The sequence below is a fragment of the Somniosus microcephalus genome, chromosome 13 (genome assembly GCF_052327205.1).
Source record: "Somniosus microcephalus isolate GS21.2 chromosome 13, FLI_Smic_1.0, whole genome shotgun sequence".
NCBI lineage: Eukaryota > Metazoa > Chordata > Chondrichthyes > Squaliformes > Somniosidae > Somniosus > Somniosus microcephalus.
In genome coordinates, this window is record NC_140999.1 from 5,517,380 (window position 1) to 5,545,147 (window position 27,768).

The 27,768-nt window shown below is 47.0% G+C and overlaps 1 protein-coding gene across 2 annotated transcripts in view; it reads left to right on the forward strand.

Annotated features, from left to right (window-relative positions):
* pgpep1 (pyroglutamyl-peptidase I) overlaps nucleotides 1–27,768 on the forward strand; it is a 64,750-nt gene that overhangs the window by 11,922 nt on the left and 25,060 nt on the right. The window contains exons 1-2 of one of the 2 annotated variants that reach the window (XM_086004398.1): nucleotides 23,413–23,562; nucleotides 25,756–25,872. In XM_086004398.1, the coding sequence (XP_085860524.1) occupies nucleotides 23,560–23,562; nucleotides 25,756–25,872 (120 nt within the window). In that variant the 5' untranslated portion in view covers nucleotides 23,413–23,559. Of the gene's footprint in view, nucleotides 1–23,412; nucleotides 23,563–25,755; nucleotides 25,873–27,768 lie in introns of those variants that run through there. The other variant, XM_086004397.1, reaches the window with a different exon arrangement.

Sequence of the window (27,768 nt, forward strand, 5' to 3'; positions counted from 1 at the left end):
CGAACCACGTAAGGAGATATTGGGACACCACGTAAGGAGATATTGGGACAGGTGACCAAAAGGTTGGTTTTAAGGAGCCTCTTAAAGAAGGAGAGAGGGAGAGGCAGAGGGAATTCCAGAGCTTGGGGCCCACATTCCTACATTACAACAGTGACTACGGTTCAAAAGTACTTCATTGGCTGTAAAGCGCTTTGGGACATCCTGAGGTCGTGAAAGGCGCTATAGAAATGCAAGGTTTTTTTTTTCTTTTACTCCTCGTTCTAAGTTTTGCACGATTGACGGCAAAATCCTTGTGGCTCCATTTAGAGCGACAGCCCTGCCTGAATTCACTGATGTATCTCTGTGTTGTTTTTGCTGTTAACTAAATCACAACACGTACACGGATCCGACGAGAACTTTGTTTCAATGCTGACGACCCCGATTCTGGGACACCCACTGTTGCTAAGCAAAAAAAAAAAAATTACCCTGTGCAAGCCGATTAGGTTCCTATCGGAGCCGACGAGACCACGGCACAGTCTGTTTGCTTGTTGTAATGCAGTGCATTTTTAAAAAAAAGAAATCTCTCCTTGCCAGCAGCTTTCTCCGATTTAGGCACAGCTGGGGCAAGATGGTTTCTAAAAGTATTTGAGTAAAATTCTGCAAACTCCTTTTTGAAACACGGCAGCAGTTAAGTGGCGGCGATGATGATCCTGATTTACAGACTAGGTGGAGAGAGATGCTTTTAAGATTACGATGCAATGCACATCTTTCACAAAGCCATGGTCTTTGTTCACTTCCAGGTTGCAATATAGCTTTATAAACAAGCTTGATATTGATTTTAATTTTGTGATCTTTTCCTCACTTTCCACCCCCCCCCCCCTTCAACCAACTATCCTCAACCCCAAACACACACACACACACACACACACACACACACACACACTCGGGGGCTTTGTGCTGTTAGCACAGTTCCAGACAGCAGGCAGTGGGAATAAGCTGACACAAAGGCAAGGACCAGACGTCTGTTTCCCAGGGCAACGGGATCTGCATTTTAATCAGCGAAGCATCAATCAGAAAGTTGCAATGTTTAACGGCGGTCATTCGGTCGGTTCTGGGACGGCTGCATTTCTTTTTTGATCTATACTTCATCCGTTTCTTGACTGACGGATTGCACCAGACAAACTTTTTTTTTACTTGTTCCAAATCTGCTGCTGCGTCAGAAGCTAAATTGGATCATATAAAAAAATATATACATATAATTTGTTAAACTTTTTGGAGGATGTAAATCTCCCGGACAGTTCCACTGCTGAAATATTTAAAGGAGTAGAATTGCCACTCGTTCGGGTTGCCAACCTTCCAGGTTTGCCCTGGAACCTCCAGGAATTCGAAGAGTCATCTCCTGGACACGGCTGCCTGCAATCGGGAAGAAAAATCATGGGGCGTTAAAAGTTTTTTTCCCTCTCTTTCAACACTTTTTTATTAGTTATAAAAATATTGGAAATGGGGGGTAAAGGATGTTTGACTGGGTGGGATGGTTGGAGGCAAGCGGTCATGTGAGAAAACCTCCAGGAGTACGTCCAGCCAGAGTTGGCAACCCAACTGTCGTGTATTGATTGCCATTTAACACCAGTCAATACGGTAATATAATGTGCATTGCATTATGGGAATTACCCGGGAAAGCTGCAGTCGGCCATTTTACCAATAAAGTAAAGATCACAGTTAGAAGCCTGTCTGCCTGACTGATTTAATTCGACGTATCTACATGCTTGATTGAACGTATTAAAGCGTAGATACAACATTGGCGACGAGGATAACGAAAAGAATCATTTTAGATAAGTAGTTGCCCAAATTTTAGTTAGCTAGGATGGAGAAGACCGGCATTCAAAATTTTGCATGCTTCGCCGAGCCAGCCACGTTGGGTCCAAGATGGACGAGGTGGTTAACGTCTTTTGAGCTTTATGCCGATGGCAAAGGACTCATTATTGACGATACCTCTACAGCTGCCACGAAGCAGAGGAGAAGAGCTCTACTTCTACACCTAGCAGGACCAGATGCCCAGGATATCTTTTCGACTCTACCGGACACAGGAGAGCCAGCAGACTACACAGCGGCGGTTAGTGCTTTGAATCACTACTTTGTGCCCCAGGTCAACGCAGCATTTGCTAGACAGACTTTTCATAAGTTGTCCCAGAAGACAGGTGAGACTGTGCAACAATTTGCTACTCGCTTGCGGCAGGCTGCTAAAGACTGTGCTTTTGGGGGGGATGCAGATAATCAAATAAGAGACGCTATCCTGAGTAGGTGCACGTCAGCCTATTTGCGGAGGAAATTGCTAGAGGAAGGGTATGGTCTAACGCTCGCCCGCACGTTACAACTGGCCTCACAATGTGAAAACGTCGGAGCAGATGTCGGCCATGTCATGTACAGAGCAGGCGGAGACAGATACTGTTCGTTGTGTTACACAGAAAAGAGGGTATTATGTGAAAAGCTCAACAGTGAAACCAAAAGGAAATGGCGATAGGAACAAAAGGAAATGTTACAGATGTGGACACACAGACCACATGGGCAGAGATCCGAAATGCCCAGCACGCGGACAAACGTGTCATAAGTGCAAGGGAAAGGATCATTTCTCCAAAGTATGCATCACAAAGGGTACAAAGAAACACAGTGCGAACAATGTAGAGGAACAAAATGACTTTGCATTTGCTGTTACTGGAAATAACGTGACAGAGAGACTTACCTTTTGTGTGGGGGGAGTAAACCTGAGTGTTAATTGATTTGGGTGCAACTAATAATGTGATAGATGAGAATACATGGGAAGGATTAACACATTAAGTGTCAGTCACATGTCCCTAAGACAGAGAGCAAGTTATTCTCTTATGCTTCTAGCCGACCACTGTCAGTTAAAGGTGTATTCACATGTGGGATTACAATAGGTAAGAGAACTGAGCAGGCGGAGTTCATTGTGGTTAAAGGCCATGGAGAACCGTTGCTAGGAAGGGAGACAGCCATGAAACTGGGAGTTTTAAAAATAGGCGCAGATGTCTCAGCTGTGGTAGATGTAAGACAGCTACTAGAATAGCGGTATCCAAAGGTGTTCCAGGGAGTAGGAAGGCTGAACACAAAACAGATCAGTTTGTATATCGACCCACAAGTGAAGCCTGTGGCCCAGCCACTCAGGCGTATACCATTCAACTTAAGGGGGGCAGTAGAGGCCAAAATAAAACAATTGAGGGACATGGACATTATCGAACCTGTAACTGGTCCCACCCCATGGGTAAATCCTGTGGTTATTGTACCAAAAGCGGATAAGGATGTAAGGTTATGCCTAGCCATGAGACGAGCAAACCAGGCAATAGTGAGGGAACGATATCCAATCCCCACCGTTGATGAGATACTCCAAGGTATGAACGGCTCGACGGTGTTTAGTAAGCTAGACCTGAAATGGGGTTATCACCAGCTGGAACTGACCCCTGAGTCATGAGAAATCACAACGTTTGCAGTACATAACGGAGTATACAGGTACAAGAGGCTGATATTCGGTGTATCTTCAGCTAGTGAGCAATATCAGCACGAGATGGCTAATGCCTTAGCTGGAATAGAAGGTGTTGAAAACATCTCAGACGACATTATCGTGCATGCACATGACCAGGAAACGCACGACAGACCCCATGCACGCTGTCATGACCAGACTAATGGAAAGTGGACTGACATCGGACCAACAGCAGAGAGAGTGCGAGTGGTGGCAGAAGCTCGGGAACCAGAGAATGCTACAGAGGTGAGGAGTTTCTTGGGACTCGTTGGGTACAGTAGCAGATTCATCCCGCAGTTTGCAACGCTATCAGAGCCACTGCGACGCCTGACGAGAAAAGACACACCATTTAAATTTGGATCACAACAGAGACAACAGAGACAGTCATTCAGTGCACTCAAGGAAGAGTTGGCCAGAGCCGGCACTTTAGCATATTTTGATAAGGACGCACCAACCAAGGTGATAGCAGATGCCAGTCCTGTAGGTTTAGGTGCAGTACTAGTTCAGGACCAACAGGGACAAGAGGTGCCAATATGCTATGTAAGTCGTAGTTTAACAGACTGTGAGAGGAAATACTCTCAAACAGAGAGAGAGGCCTTGGCTCTTGTATGGGCTTGTGAGAGGCTGCATCCATATGTGTATGGCCGAAAATTAAATTTGGTAACTGACCATAAGCCATTACAAGTGATATACGGCCCACACTCTAAACCCTGTGCCCGTATAGGGAGATGGGTACTTAGATTACAGCCGTACGATTTTAAGGTGATACACATTCCAGGCAAGCAAAACATTGCAGACCCACTGTCACGATTGCTGGGGGAGACAGCAAAACAGGAGAGATATTCTCACGGCTCAGATGAATATGGGAGATTTGTAGCTGTGAGTGCGACACCAAAAGCACTCACTACTAGAGAGGTGGAGGAAGCCTCTGCTACCGACCCAGAGCTGATTGAGGTACGGAAGGCAATCACAAACGGACATTTTGAGAACTGTAAAGCTTATGCAGCAATTGCAAACGAGCTGTGTGTAGTGGGGTACCCACAGTGTTACACGCACGAGCCCTGGTGTTACATAGAAACATAGAAGATAGGAGCAGGAGTAGGCCATTTGGCCCCTCGAGCCTGCTTCGCCATTCAATGAGACCACGGCTGATCATCCAAATTCAGTACCCTGTCCCTGCTTTCTCCCCATATCCCTTGATCCCTTTAGTCTTAAGAAATATATCCAACTCCTTCTTGAATATATTTAATGAATTGGCCTCCACTGCCTTCTGTGGTAGAGAATTCCACAGGTTCACCACTCTCTGGGTGAAGAAATTCCTCCTCATCTCAGTCCTAAATGGCTTACCCCTTATCCTTAGACTATGACCCCTAGTTCCTGACTCCCCGGCCATCGGGAACATCCTTCCTGCATCTAGTCTGTCCAGGCCTGACAGAATTGTATAGGTTTCGATGAGATCCCCTCTCAGTCTTCTAAACTCCAGTGAGCACAAGCCCAATCGACCCAATCTCTCCTCGTACGTCATTCCTGCCATCCCAGGTATTAGCCTGGTGAATCTTCGCTGCACTCCTTCCATGGCAAGAACGTCCTTCCTCAGATAAGGTGACCAAAACTGCACACAATACTCAAGATGCGGTCTCACCAAGGCCCTGTACAACTGCAGCAAGACATCCTTTGTTCCTGTACTCGAACCCTCTTGCTACGAAGGCCAACATACCATTTCCCTTCTTAACCGCCTGCTGCACCTGCATGCTTACCTTCAGCGACTGGTGCACAAGAACACCCAGGTCTCTTTGCACTTCCCCTTCTCCCAATCTATTGCCATTCAAATAGTAATCTGCCTTCCTGTTTTTGCCACCAAAGTGGATAACCTCACATTTATCCACATTATAGTGCATTTGCCATGTTTCTGCCCAATCACCTAACCTGTCCAAATCGTACTGGAGTTTCACAACATCCTCCTCACAGCATACCCTCCCACCCAGCTTTGTGTCGTCTGCAAATTTGGAGATACTACATCAATTCCCTCGTCCAGATCATTAATATATATTGTGAACAGCTGGGGTCCTAGGACCGATCCTTGCGGTACCCCACTCGGAAAATGACCCGTTTATTCCAACTCTTTGCTTTCTATCTGCCAACCAGTTCTCTATCCAAGTCAATACCTTGCCCCCAATCCCATGTGCTTTAATTTTACAAGTTAATCTCTTATGCTGGGACCTTATCGAAAGCCTTCTGAAAGTCCAAATACACCACATCCACTGGTTCTCCCTTATCTATTTTACCAGTTAGCACATGAAGGACACTTGGGAATAGTTGGAACAAAGCAACATCTCAGAACCAAGGTTTGGTGGCCTGGCATGGACAAGGCAGCTGAAAAACACTGTAAAGCGTGCCACGGCTGTCAGATAGTAGCCAGACCCGACCCACCTGAACCGTTGAGACCAACACCATTACCGGAGGGCCCCTGGCAGGATGAAGCTATAGACTTACTGGGACCCTTGCCATCCAACCACTCCATTCTTGTGGTAGTTGATTATTATAGTCGCTACTATGAATACGACATCATGACCTCCACAACAACAGAGAAGGTTATTGATAGTTTAGAGTCAATCTTCAGCCGCCATGGTTTGCCAATCACCTGCAAATCTGATAATGGTCCCCAATTCAGATCTGAATTATTCAAAGAATACTGTGCAAACAACGGGATCAAACACCTGAAAACGACAGCAAAATGGGCTCAGGCTAACGGAGAAGTCGAGTGCCAGAATGCATCGCTGATGAAGAGAATCAAAATTGCTCAGTCAGAAGGACTGGATTGGAAACGTGAACTTAGAAAATATGTGACTGTGTACAGGAGCATTGACCATGCCACGACAGGAAAGAGCCCGGCAGAGCTGCTCTTTAAACGGAAAATGAGAGGAAAGCTGCCAGACATCACACAGTCGTGCGTAGACATGGAAGTACGTGACCGGGACGCAGAACAAAAAGGCAAGTTCAAACTGTACGCAGATGAACAGCGGAGAACACAATACTCAGAGGTGGAAGTTGGCGGCATGGTGCTGGTACGGCAGGACAAAGTGGACAAGTTCACCACTCCTTTTTAATGCCACACCGCACAAAGTTTTGAGTAAAACAGGGAGTCGAGTAGTAGTGGAATCTCCAGAAGGAGCACGCTACTCGAGAAACGCTACGTTTGTGAAGAAATACAGAACCAATGGACCAAAGGAGACACTCCATGAGCAGGAGGAAACACAAGTGACCGAGGACAGTATAGTAGACCCTGACACACATACCACTGTGACACAGGCAATACCCACTGACACCAACATGTCAGACATACCCAATAAAGCCAGACCTCAAAGGGTTAAAAGAAAACCCCAAAGACTGTCTGATTATGTCACAACACAAACTGTGCGAGAACTGCATGTGTGATGTTAAATGTTTAAACCTGGGAATTATTTAGTTGTGTGGTAAGACACCAGTTTGTAAAAAGTTATAAATCAAATAAGTTATGCAGTGTTATTGTAAGCAACTGTTTGTAAACTGCAAGTTTGTTTCCAAGGAAAAGGGGGATGTCGTGTATTGATTGCGAGTTTGACACCAGTCAATACGGTAATGTAATGTGCATTGCATTATGGGAATTACCCGGGAAAGCAGCAGTCGGCCATTTTACCAATAAAGTAAAGATCGCAGTTAGAAGCCTGTCTGCCTGACTCTGATTTAATTCGACGTAGCTACATGCTTGATTGAATGCATTAAAGCATAGATACAACACCAACATCCCTTTTTTGTTTGCTTTGTGTCTAATTGCGTGTCTCTTTTTCTTTCACATGCTAGTCTTGCATTAGAGGATTGTAGCTGGCCGAAAAGTAAGCAGTTAGGCTTCTGTTGGCTGCACTGGGCAAAGTATAAATGACCCAATTCTCCAGAAAATCAGTGACATTGTAGTTCCACGAGGTTGCCTCTTTCAGGGGAGCAGGCCTTGCCCGTTGGCCCAGGGGCCAGGGGAGCTGCCACGTGTGAGCCGTGGCTCAGTGGGTACCAGTCTCTCTCGCCTCTGAGTCAGAAGGTCGTGGGTTCAAGTCCCACTCCAGAGACTTGAGCACAAAATCCAGGCTGACACTCCCAGTGCAGTACAGAGGGAGCGCCGCACTGTCGGAGGTGCCGTCTTTCGGATGAGATGTTAAACCGAGGCCCCGTCTGCTCTCTCGGGTGGACCTATAAGATCCCAGGGCACTATTTCAAAGAAGAGCAGGGGGAGTTCTCCCCAGTGTCCTGGGGCCAATATTTATCCCTCAACCAACATCACTAAAAAACAGATGATCTGGTCAGTATCACATTGCTGTTTGTGGGAGCTTGCTGTGCGCAAATTGGCTGCCGCGTTTCCCACATTACAACAGTGACTACACTTCAAAAGTATTTAATTGGCTGTAAAGCGCTTTGGGACGTCCTGAGGTTGTGAAATGCGAGTCTTTTCTCATTAGGTGAGTCAAACATACTTGAGGCATCGCAAGTCACTTTTGGTTGGGCGCACAGCAGAGGCTGAGCTCTCTGCCGATTTTAATTGCGTCACTAAATGATTAACTCACCATTCACCTCGTTGCAGTTTTTGGGATCCTGTGCGTAGAATGGCAATAGTTTTCCTGTGTAGCGTGTCACTGGACTCATCTCTGACCCTCCCCCTGACTTGCTGCAGTTTCAAGCCATTTGTTCTTGCATGCCGCGGTATTTCGGGATGAATTCACACCACAAGCGTTGGCATCTTCAGGAGCGGAATTTCCCTGGCTATGCCAAGCCATGGATGCAGAGGTTACTAAGCAGTCGCTATGTGAGCACGCACTGTACAACAATACAGTTACCAGGGGGAAATGAAGCAGCTTGTATATAAAAAAAGAACTTGCATTTTTACAGCGCCTTTCATGAACTCGGGACGCCCCAAAGCGCTGTACCGCCGATTGAAGGGCTTTTGAAGTGTAGTCACAGTTGTAATGTAGGAAACGCGGCAGCCAGTTGTGCACAGCAAGATCCCACAAACAGCAATGTGATAATGGCCAGATCATCTGTTTTAGAGATGTTGGTTGAGGGATAAATATTGGCCCCAGGACACTGGGGAGAACTCCCCTGCTCTTCTTCAAAACCATGCCGTGGGATCTTTTGCATCCACCTGAGGAGGGCAGACGGGGCCTCAGTTTAACGCCTCATCCGAAAGACGGCACCTCCGACAGTGCAGCACTCCCTCAGCACTTGTTGGTGTTAGACGAAGAGGGGTGGGCGGAGGCTCGTGTGGAGCGTAAACACCGGCATGGAGCAGTCGGGCCGAATGGCCTGTTTCTGTGCTCGAGACTAATGATTAGCATTCACCAAGGCGGACGGAGCCTCGGTTTAACACCTGGGTGCGGCAGTGTAGCTGTTCTGTTACTGGACTAGTGAACCAGAACCCTGGACCAACGATGCACAGAATGTGAGTTCCAACCCCAGCAGGGCCGTTTGAGTGTTTTTTTTAAAAAAAAACGAATCTGGAAATAACAAAACTGGTCTCAGTAAAAGTGACCATGAAGCTGTTGGATTGTCGTAAAAACCCAACTGGTTCACTGATGTCCTTTTTTTTCAGGGACGGAAACCTGCCGTCCTTACCCGGTCTGGCCTATATATAGTTTTTTTTAATTCACTCTCTGGATGTGGGCAAGGCCGGCATTTATTGTCCGTCCCTAATTGCCCTGGAGAAGGTGGTGGTGAGCGGCCTTCTTGAACCGCTGCAGTCCGTGTGGTGAAGCTGCTCCCTAATATGTGACTCCAGTCCTACACCAATGCGGTTGACTCGTTGCATGCCACTCAGTCGTATCAAACTCGGGGCAACTAGGGATGGGCAGAACAATTGCCGGCATTGCCAGCGATTCCTACATTGAGGGGGGGGGGGAGAGAAAAAAAATCCCAGCACCTCTGGCAATGTAGCACTGCACTGGAGTGCCAGTCAACGCAAATCTGTGATCCGAATGTTTCTTGTGAAATGTTTTTCATGAGTAGATCCCAGTTGAACAGCAACGTTGCAAGATATAAACCTGTTTTGCAATACTTGCAACTACTTGCTTCAGATGTCAAACTGTTCAGACTTGAAGCTACTTGCCCTGCAATTAGTCAAACTAGTGTTAAACTGTGTGTAGAGGCCCACCAGTAACAATCAAACTGACGTAACACCTATGCTGCAAGCAGTTAGAAAGAAAGAAGTTGCGTTTATCGACCTCAGGATCTCCCAAAGCGCTTTACAGTCAATGAAGTACTTTTTTTGAAGTGTAGTCACTGTTGGAATGTAGGGGAAACGGCAGCCAATCTGCACACAGCAAGATCCCACAAACAGCAATGTGATAATGATCAGATAATCTGTTTTTAGAGATGTTGATTGAGGGGTCAATATTGACCAGGACACCGGGGAGAACTCCCCCTGCTCTTCTTCAACATAGTTGCCATGGGATCTTTTACGTCTACCTATGAGAGAGCAGAGGGGCCTCGGTTTAATGTCTCATCCGAAAGACGGCACCTCCGACAGTGTAGCACTCCCTCAGCACTGCACTGGGAGTGTCAGTCTAGATTTTTGTGCTCAAGTCTCTAGAGTGGGACTTGAACCTTCTGACTCAGCACGTAATCTTTCCCTGCTGCTCCCCAGTCAATACCATTCGAGAAGGTCACGGGATTACTCCATTACAGTGACGCCCATAATAGGCTTTTGCCTATATAGCAGACTGCTCCTAACCCTATAGGTGTGTACAACAGGCTTCTGTTCTTAACCATTGAAAGTGTTAATGGTAATCCCGAGCAGTGGGCGAGGGCAGGGGAATGTAGGCTCCAAGTTTGTAATAAAAACCATGGTTTCACTCTGACAGTGAAAGAGTCGGGAGTGTTGACTCTGTTATTGACATTGTTTTGCAATATCCTTAACTGACTCACGTGTGCTAGTATTTCCCTCTGCCCTTTTCAAAATCTAAATCTAGCTTGTGATCAGAGTCCAGCAGCATTTCTAATTGCGTGCGTGCGTTGGTCCTGTGTGTACATGAGGAGCCTTGGCATTCTCAACACGTACAGCGCAAGAGGTCTGTCACTAACACTGGGGTACAGGTCTGTCACCAATACTGGGGTACAGGTCTGTCACTAACACTGGGGTACAGGTCTGTCACTAACACTGGGGTACAGTAGTAGTGGGTACAGGTAGGGTTGCAAAATTCTGGGAATTTTTAAAAGAGGAAACTTTCCATGGGAATTTTCGGGAATTTAGAGTTTTTTTGCACACTGATGGTTTTTGTCTCTGACCCTTATATTATCTTTGTCGTCAAAATAGACATACTGTTCCATACAAATAAAAACAGGCTTTCAAAACTTTATTTAGGTTATAATTTTGAACTTTATTGAACCCCCACAAAAAAGACCCATCTAAAATAAAATAAAAAGAGCGTCAGCTTATTTAGCCTGTAATTTGTCCTTATTTTGTCCCTTTGAGTCTTCTACTCATGAGTCTCCTGAGTCCTCTACTCCTCATTGCTCCTCCTGATTCTCTGACTCTGGCTCTGACGTGTCCATTTCCTCCTCTGTGTCAGTGTCTAGCTGTGTGGTGGACACTTCTGTATCTGGCTCAATAAGTTGTAGGTTCGCCCGGATAGCCACCAGTTTCTCCACTCTCTTGTTAGTCAGCCTGTTGCGCACCTTTGTATGCGTATTCCCAAAAAGTGACCAGTTTCGTTCAGAGGCCGCTGATGAAGGTGGGATTTGGAGTATCACCGATGCAATAGGTGACAGGGCCTCAGATGCACAAAGTCCCTTCCACCAGGTATGTGCACTGATATGCTTGCATGATTCCCATATCCCATCCCCATTCCAAAGACCTTGCTTGGTAGAGAACTTTGCCAGACTTCCCAGAACTTTGCCCACATCCAGATTGAGATGGTGTGAGAGGGTAGAAATCACACTGTAAGCGCTGTTGATCTGTTCTCCAGAAAGTATTGGTCTCCCAACATGCTTTGGGTCCAGCATGTATGCTGCAGCATGAATCGGCTTGACACAAAATTCTTGACGCGTCTGTATGAATTGAACAATTGCCTTCTCCTCTGCTTTGAGCAGCAGGGACGTGGGTAGGGCAATGCTGATTTGTTCTTTTAAATCAGTAAAAAGCCTGAGAACATCTGACAAGACAGCGTCATCTCCTTCAATCTGAGCAATTGCAGATGCTACTGGTGAGAGTAGTTTAAGGCTGCTAACCACTCTCTCCCAAAACACATCATCCAGCAGTATTTTCTTGATGGTGGTTTCCATATCCCCAGACTGGGATATTGCCATTTCTTGCAGCGACTCCTTACCCTCCAGAAGGCTGTTGTACATTATGACAACACCACCCCATCTAGTGTTGTTGGGCAGCTTCAGTGTGGTGTTCTTGTTCTTTGTCATTTGCTTGGAGTTGTAGGTTGCTGCAACTACCTGTTTTCCCCTGACATACTTAACAACTTGCTTGGCTCTCTTGTACAGTGCTTCCATGGTTCTCAAACCCATGATGTCCTTGAGGAGCAGGTTAAGCCTGCTGCGCACCCAATAGACGTAATATGAGGGTAGGCCTCCTCCACTTGAGCCCAAGCAGCCTTCATATTCGCAGCATTGTCAGTAACTACTGCAAAGACCTTTTGTGATCCAAGATCGTTGATGACCGCTTTCAGCTCATCAGCAATGTATGTGCCTGTGTGTCTGTTGTCCTTCGTGTCTGTGCTCTTGAAGAACACTGGGAGAGGAGTGGAGACGATGTAGTTTATGATGCCCTCCCCTCGTACATTTGACCACCCATCTGAGATAACTGCACCACAGTCTGCCATTGCTATCGTTTCTTTGAGCTTTCCTTGGACTCTGTTATACTCAGCCTCCAGCAAATAAGTAGACAAAGCATGTCTGGTGGGAGGACAGTATGCAGGGCGAATAACATTGAAAAATCTCTTCCAGTACACACTGGCTGTGAGCATGAGGGGTGAGCCTGTTGCATATACAGCTCGAGCAAGGCACTCATCTGCATTCTTCTGGCTATGGTTATCCATTGTATCAAAGAACCTTCCAAGTGGGCCAGGAGTTGCTGATGATAAGGAGCCTGATGCTGAATGAGAACCATCATACATAGATACATAGATACATAGAAGATAGGAGCAGGAGTAGGCCATTCGGCCCTTCGTGCCTGCTCCGCCATTTAATGAGATCATGGCTGATCCTTTAATTCAGTATCCCGTCCCCGCCTTCTCTCCGTAACCCTTAACCCCTTTTGCCCGTAGAAATATATCTAATTCCCTCTTAAATATATTTAATGAGCTGGCATACACTGCCCTCTGTGGCAATGAGTTCCACAGGTTCACCACTCTCTGAGTGAAGAAATTCCCCCTCATCTCTGTCCTAAATGGTTTAGCCCTTATCCTTAAATTATGTCCTCTAGTTCTGTTCTCACCCGCCAAGGGAAACATTCCTTCTGCATCCAGTCTGTCTAGACCTGTCAGAATTTTATACACTTCTATGAGGTCCCCTCTCAATCTTCTAAACTCCAGTGTGTACATCCCTAAACTACATAGTCTCTCCTCATAGGTCATTCCCGCCATTCCTGGTATCAGCCTGGTGAATCGCCGCTGCACCCCCTCCATGGCAAGAACATCCTTCCTCAGATGAGGCGACCAAAACTGTACACAGTACTCGAGGTGTGGTCTCACCAGTGCCCTGTACAGCTGCAGCAAGGTATCCCTGTTCCTGTATTCTAACCCTTTTGCTATGAAGGCCAGCATACCGTTTGCCTTCTTGACCGCCTGTTGCACCTGCATGCTCGCCTTCAGTGACTGGTGTACAAGAACACCCAGGTCTCTCTGTACTTCCCCCTCTCCCAATCTATTGCCATTTAAATAATAATTTGCCCTCCCGTTCCTGCACCCAAGGTGGATAACTTCGCACTTGTCCACATTATAGTGCATCTGCCATTTATCCGCCCAATCGCCCAGTCTGTCCAAATCGCTCTGGAGCTTCCTGGTCTCTTCCTCTGAGCCCACCCCCCCTCCTAGTTTAGTGTCGTCTGCAAATTTGGAAATGCTGCATCCGACTCCCTGATCCAGGTCATTAATGTAAATTGTGAACAGCTGGGGGCCCAGGACAGATCCCTGTGGTACCCCACTTGTTACTGCCTGTCATCTTCTTGAATGGAAGCAGAGGAACTCTGGGCTGACTGCTGTGAGCTTTGAGTGAAGTTGTTGCATTTGGATAAATGCTGCTGCATCTTTGTGGCATTCTTTACATATGGCTTTCTACAGTGTTTGCACATGTACACAGTCTTTCCATCTTTAATGCCTGGGGTAAAATGCTTCCACACACCCGACGGTAAACGGGGCATTCTATGCAGAGAAATAAAGGGCATTCATCTCTGTGTCGAACTACGGTCGATCAGCATGATTGCAACAGGGTGAGTACATTTTTGCTGATGCTCCATGTGATGGAAGCATGACCTGTACACACACGACGCTACATCACCAATAGTGTATTATTTTGTATATTTTAAATTGAAGGACAAGTTCAACAAGTAACTGGTTTATTTGGTATAAAGTCTGATTTACTTACTGCATCATCACAACATCAGCAGAAAACAAAATGACTTCCCTCAGGACCCCTAACCTGGATCTTAAAAAAACTATAGCAGTCTTACAGATGCCTGCAGGCCAATCACAATTCGATATGCAAATATTACAAATAGAGGGAGCTAATCGCTCATCCACTCATCCAACCAATGAGGACACATTTGTTCACAGTCACACACAAAACTTGTAATTATTAAAACAAGCCAAGTAAGAAGATAAACATATATTGATTAAGAAATTCCTTAATAATTAAGATTCCATCTCTGTTAGTAATTTTAAGAGAGGACCTGTGGGGGAAAAAAAAGAAAGAAATACAAAAAAAACAATATTATGCTAGCATGTGCTTTTTTGGGCAAAATTCCCAAGCTAAACTTCCCATGGAAAATTTCCGGAAATTTATCGGAAACTTTCCACCCCTTTGCAACCCTAGGTACAGGTCTGCCACTGTATAACACTGTGGTACAGATCTGTCACTGTATAACACTGCGGTACAGTACTGGTGGGTACAGGTCTGTCACTGTATAACACTGGGGTACAGTACTGGTGGGTACAGGTCTGTCACTAACACTGGGGTACAGTACTGGTGGGTACAGGTCTGTCGCTGTATAATGGGTACAGTACTGGTGGGTACAGGTCTGTCACTGTATAACACTGGGGTACAGTACTGGTGGGTACAGGTCTGCCGCTGTATAACACTGGGGTACAGTACTGGCGGGTACAGGTCTGTCACTGTATAACGCTGGGGTACAGTACTGGTGGGTACAGGTCTGCCGCTGTATAACACGGGTACAGTACTGGTGGGTACAGGTCTGTCACTAACACTGGGGTACAGTACTGGTGGGTACAGGTCTGTCACTGTATAACACGGGTACAGTACTGATGGGTACAGGTCTGTCACTGTATAACACTGGGGTACAGGAGTGGTGGGTACAGGTCTCTCACTGGGTAACACTGGGGTACAGTACTGGTGGGTACAGGTCTGTCGCTGTATAACACTGGGGTACAGTACTGGTGGGTACAGGTCTGTCGCTGTATAACACTGGGGTACAGTACTGGTGGGTACAGGTCTGTCGCTGTATAACACTGGGGTACAGTACTGGTGGGTACAGGTCTGTCACTAACACTGGGGTACAGTACTGGTGGGTACAGATCTGTCACTGTATAACACTGGGGTACAGTACTGGTGGGTACAGGTCTGTCACTGTATAACACTGGGGTACAGTACTGGTGGGTACAGGTCTGTCACTGTATAACACTGGGGTACAGTACTGGTGGGTACAGGTCTGTCACTAACACTGGGGTACAGTACTGGTGGGTACAGGTCTGTCCCTGTATAACACTGGGGTACAATACTGGCGGGTACAGGTCTGTCACTATAACGCTGGGGTACAGTACTGGTGGGTACAGGTCTGCCGCTGTATAACGGGTACAGTACTGGTGGGTACAGGTCTGCCACTAACACTGGGGTACAGTACTGGTGGGTACAGGTCTGTCACTGTATAACACGGGTACAGTACTGGTGGGTACAGGTCTGTCACTGTATAACACGGGTACAGTACTAGTGGGTACAGGTCTGTCACTGTATAACACGGGTACAGGAGTGGTGGGTACAGGTCTGTCACTGTGTAACACTGGGGTACAGTACTGGTGGGTACAGGTCTGTCACTATAACACGGGTACAGGAGTGGTGGGTACAGGTCTCACTGGATAACACTGGGGTACAGTACTGGTGGGTACAGGTCTGTCACTGTATAACACGGGTACAATAGTGCTGGGTACAGGTCTGTCGCTGTATAACACTGGGGTACAGTACTGGTGGGTACAGGTCTGTCACTAACACTGGGGTACAGTACTGGTGGGTACAGGTCTGTCACTGTATATCACTGGGGTACAGTACTGGTGGGTACAGGTCTGTCACTGTATAACACTGGGGTACAGTACTGGTGGGTACAGGTCTGTCACTGTATATCACTGGGGTACAGTACTGGTGGGTACAGGTCTATCACTATAACACTAGGGTACAGTACTGGTGGGTACAGGTCTGTCACTGTATAACATTGGGGTACAGTACTGGTGGGTACAGGTCTGTCACTGTATAACACTGGTGTACAGTACTGGTGGGTACAGGTCTCACTGCATAACACTGGGGTACAGTACTGGTGGGTACAGGTCTGTCACTGTATAACACGGGTACAGTACTGGTGGGTACAGGTCTGTCACTGTATAACGCTGGGGTACAGTACTGGTGGGTACAGGTCTGTCACTGTATAACACTGGGGTACAGTACTGGTGGGTACAGGTCTGTCCCTGTATAACGGGTACAGTACTGGTGGGTACAGGTGTGTCACTGTATAACACGGGTACAGTACTGGTGGGTACAGGTCTGTCACTGTATAACACTGGGGTACAGTGTTGTGATCCAGTCTATGGGAACAGTTTGAGGAGATCGATTAGAAACATTACATATGAAGTGTATATGATACGCACAAGGTTTTTTTTCTCCGTTTATTGATACCAGCTCGCCAAATAATTCGAGAGACAGCACAATAATATGGTGAATGTTGCAGCTTGTCTGACTCTCTATCACGTCACACGACTTGAGTAAGTAACACAAGCTGGCAGGCAGGTGCAGTCTGGAGCTAGCATCCTTAGTGTGAGAACGTTCAGCTGAGGCCTCACCTCCCTGTTTGTGATTCAGATAGAGGTTGAAGTTCCCAGTGCCCTGACCAACATTCCTCCCTTGACCAACATTCCTCCCTTAACCAACACCACCACTTTAATAAAAAACCCAGTTAGCCTGCCATTCACCTGGTTAGACACAACAACGATCTCTCAAACTCCTAGCGGCTGCTGCACCTGCTTATGGAACAGTTACCACATTTGAGAAATTAATTGTGCGTGAAGATCTTTGGGATGTTTTGCATGTGCTAAATAAATGCACATTTAATCATAGGATCACACAGCACAGAAGGAGGCCATTTGGCCCATCGTGCCTGTGAAAGAGCTCTCCAATTAGTCCCTCTCCCCTGCTCTTTCCCCAGAGCCCTGCAAATTTTTCCTGTTCAAGTATTTCTCCAATTCCCTTTTGAAAGTTACTATTGAATCTGCTTCCACCGCCCTTCCAGGCAGTTCGTTCCAGATCACAACAACTCGCTGCGTTTTATATATTTAAAAAAATTCTCATCTCATCTCCCTCTTGGTTCTTTTACTGATTTTTACCTAAAATCTTCTGGTTACTGACTGGAAACCGTTTCTCCGTATCTACTCTATCGAAACCCCCAAAGCTCCTTGAATGGAGTACCTTTTGATAGAATACGCAACAGAATGATCACATTTCAATCTTCAAACCTGTGAAAAGTTTCCCTGGCCCGTGGGCTCCTGCAAGGCATCCCCCAGTCCCTTTTTTGAAAATCAGTTTCCGTGTTTGGTGATTAACTGACAACGGTTCCAGGAGAGTTACAAAAGACAGATTTTCATTGACGTCATTGCTTTCACTACATCTCGGATGTTTCAAAGTGCTTCAGACGCCGTGGCAAATGAGCTTCAATATGGATAAGTGTGAGGTGGTACATTTTGGTAGGAAGGATAAGGAGGCCACACACTCCTTGGAAAATAAGAGTCTAAATGGGGTAGAGGAGCAAAGGGATCAGATACGCAAATCACTAAAAGTAGCGACGCAGGTTAATAAGATCTTTTTTTTTAACAAACCAAGCACTGGGGTTCATTTCTAGAGGGACAGAATTGAAAAGCAGAGAAGTTCTGTTAAACTTGTATCGAACCTTGGTTAGACCGCACTTGGAGCACTGTGAACAGCTCTGGTCTCCAGATACCTTGGTTAGACCAGACTCGGAGCACTGTGCACAGTTCTAGACTCCAGATACCTTGGTTAGACCAGACTTGGAGCACTGTGCACAGCTCTGGTCTCCAGATACCTTGGTTAGACCAGACTCGGAGCACTGTGAACAGCTCTGGTCTCCAGATACCTTGGTTAGACCAGACTCGGAGCACTGTGAACAGCTCTGGTCTCCAGATACCTTGGTTAGACCAGACTCGGAGCACTGTGCACAGTTCTAGACTCCAGATACCTTGGTTAGACCACACTTGGAGCACTGTGAACAGCTCTGGTCTCCAGATTATAAAAGGCACTGGAGAGGATGCAGAAAAGATTTACAAGGATAATATCAGAACTGAGAGGATTATAACTATCTGGGACTCTTTTCTCTAGAAAAGAGAAGGCTGAGGGGTGACCTGATCGAGGCCTTTAGGTTTATGAAGGGATTCGATAGGGTAGATGTAGAGAAGATGTTTCCACTTGGAGGGGAGACTAGAACTCGGGGCCATCAATATAAGATCGTCACTAATAAATCCAACAGGGAATTTAGGAGAAACTTCTTTCACAGAATCACAGAAACCCCACAGTGCAGATAGAGGCCATTTCGGCCCATCGAGCCTGCACCGACACATATCCCACCCTATCCCCGTAACCCCATGTATTTAATCCCCCTAACACTAAGGGTCAATTTATCATAGCCAATCAACCTAACCCGCACATCTTTGGACTGTGGGAGGAAACCCACGCAAACACGGGGAGAATGTGCAAACTCCACACAGAGAGAGTTCCACATTCTCACCACTTTCCCCAGAGAGTGGTGAGAATGTGGAACTCGCTCCCACAGGGAGTGGTTGAGGCGAATAGCACAGATGTATTTAAGGGGAAGCTGGATAAGCACAAGAGGGAGAAAGGAATAGAAGGATATGCTGATGGGGTGAGATGAGGTAGGGCGGGAGGAGGCTCGTGTGGAGCATAAACACCAGCACGGAGCAGTCGGGCCGAATGGCCTGTTTCTGTGCTGTAATACCATTAATTACCCTTTTGAAGTGACTTGTTATGTAGGAAATGCCACATTTTACTGAGACCTCGGCAACCACGACAAGATGAGCGACCAGTTAGTCTGTTTTTTCCGCAGTGTTAGTTGAGGGGTGAGTGTCGGCCAGGACACCGGGAGAACTCCCCTGCTCCCCGTATAATGTTTAGCATTCACCGCAAAAGGCGGACGGAGCCTCGGTTCAACACCCGGGTGCGGCAGTGTAGCGGTTCTGTTACTGGACCAACGATGCACAGAATGTGAGTTCCAATCCCAGCGGGGCCGTTTGAGTGAAAAAAACTAAACTGGAAATAACAAAACTGGTCTCATTAAAAGTGACCATGAAGCTGTTGAATTGTCATAAAAACCCAACTGGTTTACCAATGTCCTTTTTTTTCAGGGAAGGAAACCTGCCGTCCTTACCCAGTCTGGCCTATTTTTTTTTAATTCACTCACTGGATATGGGCAAGGCCGGCATTTATTGCCCTGGAGAAGGTGGTGGTGAGCGGCCTTCTTGAATTGCTGCAGTCCGTGTGGTGAAGCTGCTCCCTATATATGTGACTCCAGTCCCACACCAATGCAGTTGACACGTTGCATGCCACTCAGTCGTATCAAACTCGGGGCAACTAGGGATGGGCAAAACAATTGCCAGCGATTCCTACATTGTGAGAACGAATTTATTTAAATGAAAATCCCAGCGCCTCTGGCAATGTAGCACTTCACTAGAGTGCCAGTCAACGCAAATCTGTGATCTGGATGTTTCTTGTGAAATGTTTTTCATGAGTAGATCCCAGTTGAATAGCAGCTTTGCAAAATATAAACCTGTTTTGCAATCATTGCAACTGCTTCCTTCAGACTTGAAGCTACTTGCCCGGGACAACATTCAGGCTTGGACTGATCTCAGAGACGCCGTAATTGTGACCATCCTCAAGAAAGGTGACCAGTCCAATTGCGGTAATTACAGAGGAGTTTCCCTGCTATCTGCCACAGGGAAAGTCATCGCAAGAATCCTCCTCAATCGCCTTCTCCCAGTGGCCGAAGAGCTCCTCCCAGAGTCGCAATGCGGATTCCGCCCACGAAGGGGCACAATGGACATAATCTTCACCGCACGTCAATTACAAGAGAAATGCAGGGAACAGCACCAACCACTGTACATGGCCTTCTTTGATCTCACAAAGGCCTTCGACACTGTCGACCATGAGGGATTATGGAGTGTCCTCCTCAAATTCAGCTGCCCTCAAAAGTTTGTCACTATCCTCCACCTGCTTCACGACGACATGCAAGCCATGGTCCTGACCAACTGTTCCACCACAGACCCAATTCACGTACGAACCGGGGTCAAGCAAGGTTGTGTCATTGCACCAACGCTCTTCTCGATCTTCCTTGCTGCAATGCTCCATCTCACCCTCAGTAATCTCCCCACTGGAGTGGAGCTAATTTACAGAACAAACGGGAAACTGTTCAACCTCCGTCGTCTCCAGTCCAGATCCAAGGTCGTCCCATCCTCTGTCGTTGAATTACAGTATGCAGACGACGCTTGCGTCTGCGCGCACTCGGAGGTCGAACTCCAAACCATCGTCAACACCTTCACCGAAGCGTACGAGAGCATGGGCCTTACACTAAACATCCATAAGACAAAGGTCCTCAACCAACCTGCCCCCGCCACACAGTGCTGCCCCCCGATTATCAAAATCCACGACAAGGCCTTGGACAACGTGGACCACTTTTCATACCTCGGGAGCCTACTGTCAACAAGGGCAGACATCGACGATGAAGTCCAACACCGCCTTCAGTGTGCCAGTGCAGCCTTCGGTCGCCTGAGGAAGAGAGTGTTTGAAGACCAGGACCTCAAACCCGGCTCTAAACTCATGGTCTACAGGGCAGCAGTGATACCCGCCCTGCTGTATGCCTCAGAGACATGGACCATGTACAGCAGGCACCTCAAAGCACTGGAGAGGTACCACCAACGCTGCCTCCGCAAGATCCTGCAAATCGATTGGCAGGATATGCGCACCAATGTCAGTGTTCTTGCTCAGGCTAACATCCCCAGCATCGAAGCTTTGACCACGCTCAATCAGCTCCGATGGATGGGTCCCATTGTCCGCATGCCCGATACGAGACTCCCAAAACAAGCGTTCTACTTGGAACTCCGGCACGGCAAGAGAGCTCCGTCACCTGCGAACTCATTTTTAATGTGGAAGCAAGTCATCCTCGGTTCCGAGGGACTGCCTAAGAAGATAAGTGGCAGGTAACATTCGCGCCACACAAGTGCCAGGCAATGACCATCTCCAACAAGCAAGAGTCTAACCACCTTCCCTTGACATTCAACAGTATTACCATCACCGAATCCCCCACCATCAACATCCTGGGGTCACCATTGACCAGAAACTTAACTGGACCAGCCGCATAAATACTATGGCTACAAGAGCAGGTCAGAGGCTGGGTATTCTGCGGCGAATGTCTCGCCTCCTGACTCCCCAAAAACTTTCCACCATCTACAAGGCACAAGTAAGGAGTGTGATGGAATACTCTCCACTTGCCTGGATGAGTGCAGCTCCAACAAAACTCAAGAACCTCGACACCATCCAGGACAAAGCACCCCATCGACCACCTTAAACATTCACTCCCTCCACCACCGGCGTACCGTGGCTGCACTGTGTACCATCTACAAGATGCACTGCAGCAACTCATCAAGGCTTCTTCGACAGCACCTCCCAAACCCACGACCTCTACCACCTAGAAGGACAAGGGCAGCAGGCGGACGGGAACACCACCACCTCCAAGTTCCCCTCCAAGTCACACACCATCCTGACTTAGATGTATATCGCCGATCCTTCATCGTCGCTGGGTCAAAATCCTGGAACTCTCTCCCTAACAGCACTGTGGGAGTACCTTCACCACACGGACTGCAGCGGTTCAAGAAGGCTGCACATCACCACCTTCTCAAGGGCAATTAGGGATGGGCAATAAATGCTGGCCTTGCCAGCGACGCCCACATCCCATGCACGAATATAAAAACAAATAGTCAAACTAGTATTAAACTGTGTGTAGAGACACACCAATAACAATCAAACTGACACAAAACACATATGCTGCATGCAGTTAGAAAGAAAGAACTTGCATTTCTATAGCGCCTGAAGCATTTTCCAGTCCAGTAATGCCGCGATTTCAAAATTTTCATCCTTGTTTTCAAATCCCTCCATGGCCTCGCCTCTCCCTATCTCTCTAACCTCCTCCAGCCCTACAATCCTCCGAGATCTCTGCGCTACTCCAATTCTGGCCTCTTGAGCATCCCCTGATTCCCATTGCTCCACCATTGGCGGCCGCGCCTTCAGCTGCCTGGGCCCCGAGCTCTGGAATTCCCTCCTTAAACCTCTCCTCCTTTTAAGATGCTCCTTAAAACCTACCGCTTTGAGCAAGCTTTTGGTCACCTGTCCAAATATCTCCTTATGTGGCTCGGTGTCAGATTTTGTTTGTTAATCGGTCCTGTGAAGCGCCTTGGGACGTTTTACTACATTAAAGGTGCTATATAAATGCAGGTGGTTGTTTCATTTAAAATAGTTCTTGGGATTAACATCTTGTATTCCATTTAATATCCTATAACTCCACATGGTCCTCTCCCACCTCCTTGTAAGGATGAAGAGACCAGGTTTCCCCTCCAGTTCTCTGAGGCTGTCCCCTCGTGGCCCTGACAAAGGTTGGAAGGTTCCCTTGTGGCTTGGTGAGCAGAACTGAATGGAGTACACAAGGTGCAGTGTCGGAGCCCTGTACATAGCCTCGGCATGACCCCCCGGGAATTAAACTTGGCAATCCGTGATTCAGAACCAGCAATTTTTTTATTGTTTCGTCTAGATTTTTTTCTTATATATAATTTTAAAAAAAAAATATGGTCCGAAAAATGCACATTTACCGATTGCAGTTACTCTCAAAATACATCCGAGTTTAGCGTCCCAGGTTCGCACTGTTGCATTCTGCTATGTTTGTGGTTTCAGGGGCTTTCTAGTTTGTAGAATCCTGTCCTGCCACTTTTCATTGTCCTGTGCAGTGCGGAGGGGGTGGGTTGGTTGGTTGGTGTGTTTTATTTTTAAATCTGCTGTATGTTTTGACTCGTTCTACCTCCTAAACCTACGATGGTTTAATTCGGGCTTCGATCCTTGGCCACGGTCACATCAGTTTTGTTTTATTTTTTTTTAAACTTGCGATCGAAGGGCTAGGGTTTTATTCCAGTGTGGTGTTTTGTGCTTGTGCTTTGTGTCGCTTTTAATTTATTGATGGCCTTGTCCCAGTGCTCTTGTGAAATAATTGGTCGGCGGAGTCCAGGGCGCGCACAAGACTCGCAGTCTAACTGGGCCAGGGGGTTGTGGGGTGGGGGGTGGTGGTTGCTGTTGAGTACAGCTGCGAGTTTGTTTAGTGTTGGTGGAGGAGGGCGAGAGATTGGGAAAGGATCCCAGTGCTCTGGTATGACAGAAAATGGCACAATTCATGTCGATCATGGCTGGCCAGACTGACTGACTGCCGATTATTGAGGAGCAACAAAGGCTTCCATTGTCGAGTGATGGTGAGCCGCACCATTCTCCCTGTGTCGCGACTTTTTATAGAGGCTGGGTTTAAGGGGGTTTGAGCACACAGGCTGTTCTGTCTAAGGGTTGTCGTGCAGACGGCCCTTTTCTCTGCCTGTTTGAGGAGGGATGATGGTGTACACACGTACCATTTTAAGTCAGCCTGTAGGTAGCGGTGGCTGCGAGCTTTTAAAGTTCAGTTCGGCAAGCTCCCAAACCCATCACTCTACTCTAGTCCTAATGCTCGGGTACTGATGGGACTAAACTGCACGAAGTCTTTGATTTAAAAAGTTTACAAAGGTACAAATCAACAGTGTGTGACCACTTCATTCCGGTGTTATTTTTAAATCGGTAGTTTTTTTTAAAAATAGTCAAATATTTTATTTCTGTTTAATCAATCTTTGTCATACAATTTGTTACAAATATAGTCAACATTTTGTTTGTTTTTGAGTTGCCGAGTGTGGCACAAAGTGTGATCTGGAACCAGTTGGGTTGAATGGGCTGTTAATTCGATTCAACAACTTTATACTGTATAACGCCTTTAATGTAGTAAAACATCCCAAGGTGCTGTACAGGAGTATTTTAAGACACAAAAATTTGACACCGATCCACATAAGGATAAATTAGGGCAGGTGACCAAAAGCTTGGTCAAAGAGGTAGGTTTTAAGGAGCGTCTTAAAGGAGGAGAGAGAGGTCGGAAGCTCATTTCAGGGTCAAATATGACACCAAGGTTGCGAACAGTGTGGTTCAGCCTCAGACAGATGTTAGGGAGAGGGATGGAGTCAGTGGCTCGGGAACGGAGTTTGTGGCGGGGACCGAAAACAATGGCTTCGGTTTGCCCAATATTTAATTGGAGAAAATGTTTGCTCATCCAGAACTGTATGTCGGACAAGCAGTCTGACAACTTAGACACCGTGGATGGGTCGAGAGAAGAAGTAGTGAGGTAGAGCTGGGTGTCGTCAGCGCACATGTGGAAACTGATGCTGTGTTTTCGGACTTTACATTTCAGCACTTTACATAGGATATACAGCACAGAAACAGGCCATTCGGCCCAACCAGTCCATGCCGGCGTTTCTGCTCCACACGAGCCTCCTCCCGTCTTTCCTCATCTAAATCTATCAGCATAACCCTCTATTCCCTTCTCCCTCATATGCTTATCTAGCCTCCCCTTAAATGTATCTCTGCTATTCGCCTCAACCACTCCCTGTGGTAGCGAGTTCCACATTCTCACCACTCTTTGGGTAAAGAAGTTTCTTCTGAATTCCCTATTGGATTTCTTGGTGACTATCTTATATTGATGGCCTCTAGTTATACTCTTCCCCACAGGTGGGAACATTCTCTCTGTATCCGCTCTATCAAAACCTTTCATAATTTTAAAGACCTCTATTAGGTCACCCCTCGGCCTTTTTTCAAGAGAAAAGAGACCCAGCCTGTTCATCTTTTCCTGATATGTATAACCTCACATTTCTGGTATCATCCTTGTAAATCTTCTCTGCACCCTCTCCAGTGCCTCTATATCCTTTTTATAATATGGCGACCAGAACTGTACGCAGTACTCAGAGTGTGGTCTAACCAAGGTTCGATACAGGTTTAGCATAACTTCCCTACTTTTCAATTCTATCCCATTAGAAATAAACCCTAGTGCTTGGTTTGCTTTTTTATGGCCTTGCTAACCTGTGTCGCAACTTTTAGTGATTTGTGTATTTGTACTCGGAGATCCCTTTGTTCCTCTACCCCACCTAGACTCGCACCCTCCAAGTGATAAGTGACCTCCCTATTCTTCCTACCAAAATGTAATCCCTCACATTTATCTGTGTTGAACTTCATTTGCCAATTATATGCCTATTCTGCAAGTTTATTAATGTCCTAATTTACAACCTTCTGGACTCAACATCGAGTTCAACAATTTCCGATCATAACCACTGCTCGCTTTTTTTCCCCCTGACAGCAGGTAATGATTCTGCTATTGCCAATTCAAACCGAGCAAACCAGTGAGTAGGAAATATAAAGGCAAAACGGGACTGAGTTTCCTGGACTTTGCGGGATGGATTGTGGGATCTTGTTGTGCCAGGTGTAACCCACTGTCCCATCAGTGCTCGAGGTGCTCTTGTCACACTGCGTGATTTCAAGGCCAAATGGTTTCTGCTGAACTCCCGTCATCTGCTGTCATTGACCTTCTTGCTGTTTTTCAGGAGTTGCAGAAGCTGGGGCTGGGCAACGAGGTGGATCTGTATGTGTACGAGATTCCAGTGGAGTATGAGAAGGTCCTGGATTTGATCCCTTCTCTGTGGAAACGTCATCATCCTCAGGTTAGGCACATTCTTCCTCCTGGATAATGTAACTGTCTTTGAATTATTTTATGGGCTGCATATAGTGGCCCCACAAGTCTTGGCCACAATGCAGATGATTGGGTAATTCCCCCGTTAATCACTGCTGTAAGTGACTGGGATTGATTTTACGGAAATAACTTGTGTTCTGTAACTACCCTCCACTCACTGCATTTTGCTGGAGAAATAATCCTGCTTTTATCGGGAGACTTTGCTGTAGTTTGGGTCATGAGTTCTGTTTGCTGTAAAATAGACTCTGTTTGCTGTCAGTCCTGGCATAAATCCTGCCCCGCTTTAAACTCATTGGCTCACGTTGTGGTGTCAATACTCACTCCGTTATTTTATTAACCCGACTCGCCGTGTCAAATTTGTTTTTGAATTTCTCGGGTGGAGGCTTAACTGGGAGTGGGGAGGCGTGGGAGGTGTCGTTGTTGGGGGGTGGGGGGGAGGTGTCATTGTGGGGAGGGGGGGGAAGGTGTCATTGTGGGGAGGGGTGGGAGGGAAGGAGGTGTCGGTGGGGGGAGAGGTGGGGGAGGGAGGTGTCCGTGTGGGGGAGGGAGGTGTCGGTGGGGGGAGGGGTGGGAATAGGGGGCTGGAGTGAGAGCAGGACATTTTATGCCAACATTCTAATTGGTCTGTGGAGTCACATGTTTAGCACAGACTGATGTTTCCATCTGATTGGCCCGTGGCATCACGTGATGGGAAATTTAGACGCTCGCTACAAGCAAGAGCATTCAACACTCTCTCTATCTCGGCCACCACAATTGTTCCCCTCTAAGTCCTCCATCCCAGACATCTTGCATTCTCTGAGGTGTTGCAACAAGAATATTGTAATAATTAATTCAGCTATTCAACAACAACAACTTATATTTATATAGCACCTTTAACGTAGTGAAACATCCCAAGGCGCTGCACAGGTGTATTTTAAGATGAAAAAGTTTACGTAGGGTGGAATGTGGGAGGCCAGCCAGGAGTGCGTTGGAATAGTCAAGTCTAGAGGTAACAAAGGCCTGGATGAGGGTTTCAGCAGCGGATGAGCGGAGGCGGGGCGGAGACGGGCGATGTTACAGAGGTGGAAGTAGGAAGTCTTGCTGCGGATATGTGATCGGAAGCTCATTTCAGGGTCAAATATGACACCAAGGTTGCGAACAGTGTGGTTCAGCCTCAGGGAGATGTTCAGCATAAATATACAAACAAATTGATTTTCAACAGTTGCTTGTCATGTCCCACAGATCTGATTGGTCCATGTGGCCATTAATAATTGTCACTTGCTGTTAATCAGGGACCAGTTTTCCACCGTTCCCTATACACTCTCACTTTGTAGCAGCTTCCAAGTCCGTATCTTCAGATCCAGTCTCCTTGCTGCGGAGTCCCAATCCCGGGTGTTGACCCGCTGAGCTTCCACATAGCCCTGGTTCCCATTACCTCAACTACTACAATATAGCACCTTTTTAATGTAGTAAAACGTCTCAAGCGCTTAACAGGAGTGTTCTAAAACAAAATTTGACACCAAGCCATATAAGGAGATATTGGGACAGGGAGCTTGGTCAAAGAGGTAGGTTTTAAGGAGCATCTTAAAGGAGGAAAGAGAGGTTTAGGGAGGGAATCCCAGAGCTTCGGGCCTAGGCAGCTGAAGGTACGGCCGCCAATGGTGGAGCGATTAAAATCGGGGATGCTCAAGAGGCCAGAACTGGAGGAGCGCAGAGATCTCGGAGGGTTGTAGGGCTGGAGGGGATTACAGAGATTAACCTCCCGCCCAGACCTTGTCCCTCGCACTGTCCTTGTACAAAGGCAACAAAGTGATATGGGTCCAACTTCCCGTTCCAAGGAGAAATAAGACTTCTTGTGGCTGGGGGTGGGTGGTTTGCGGAGTCCAGC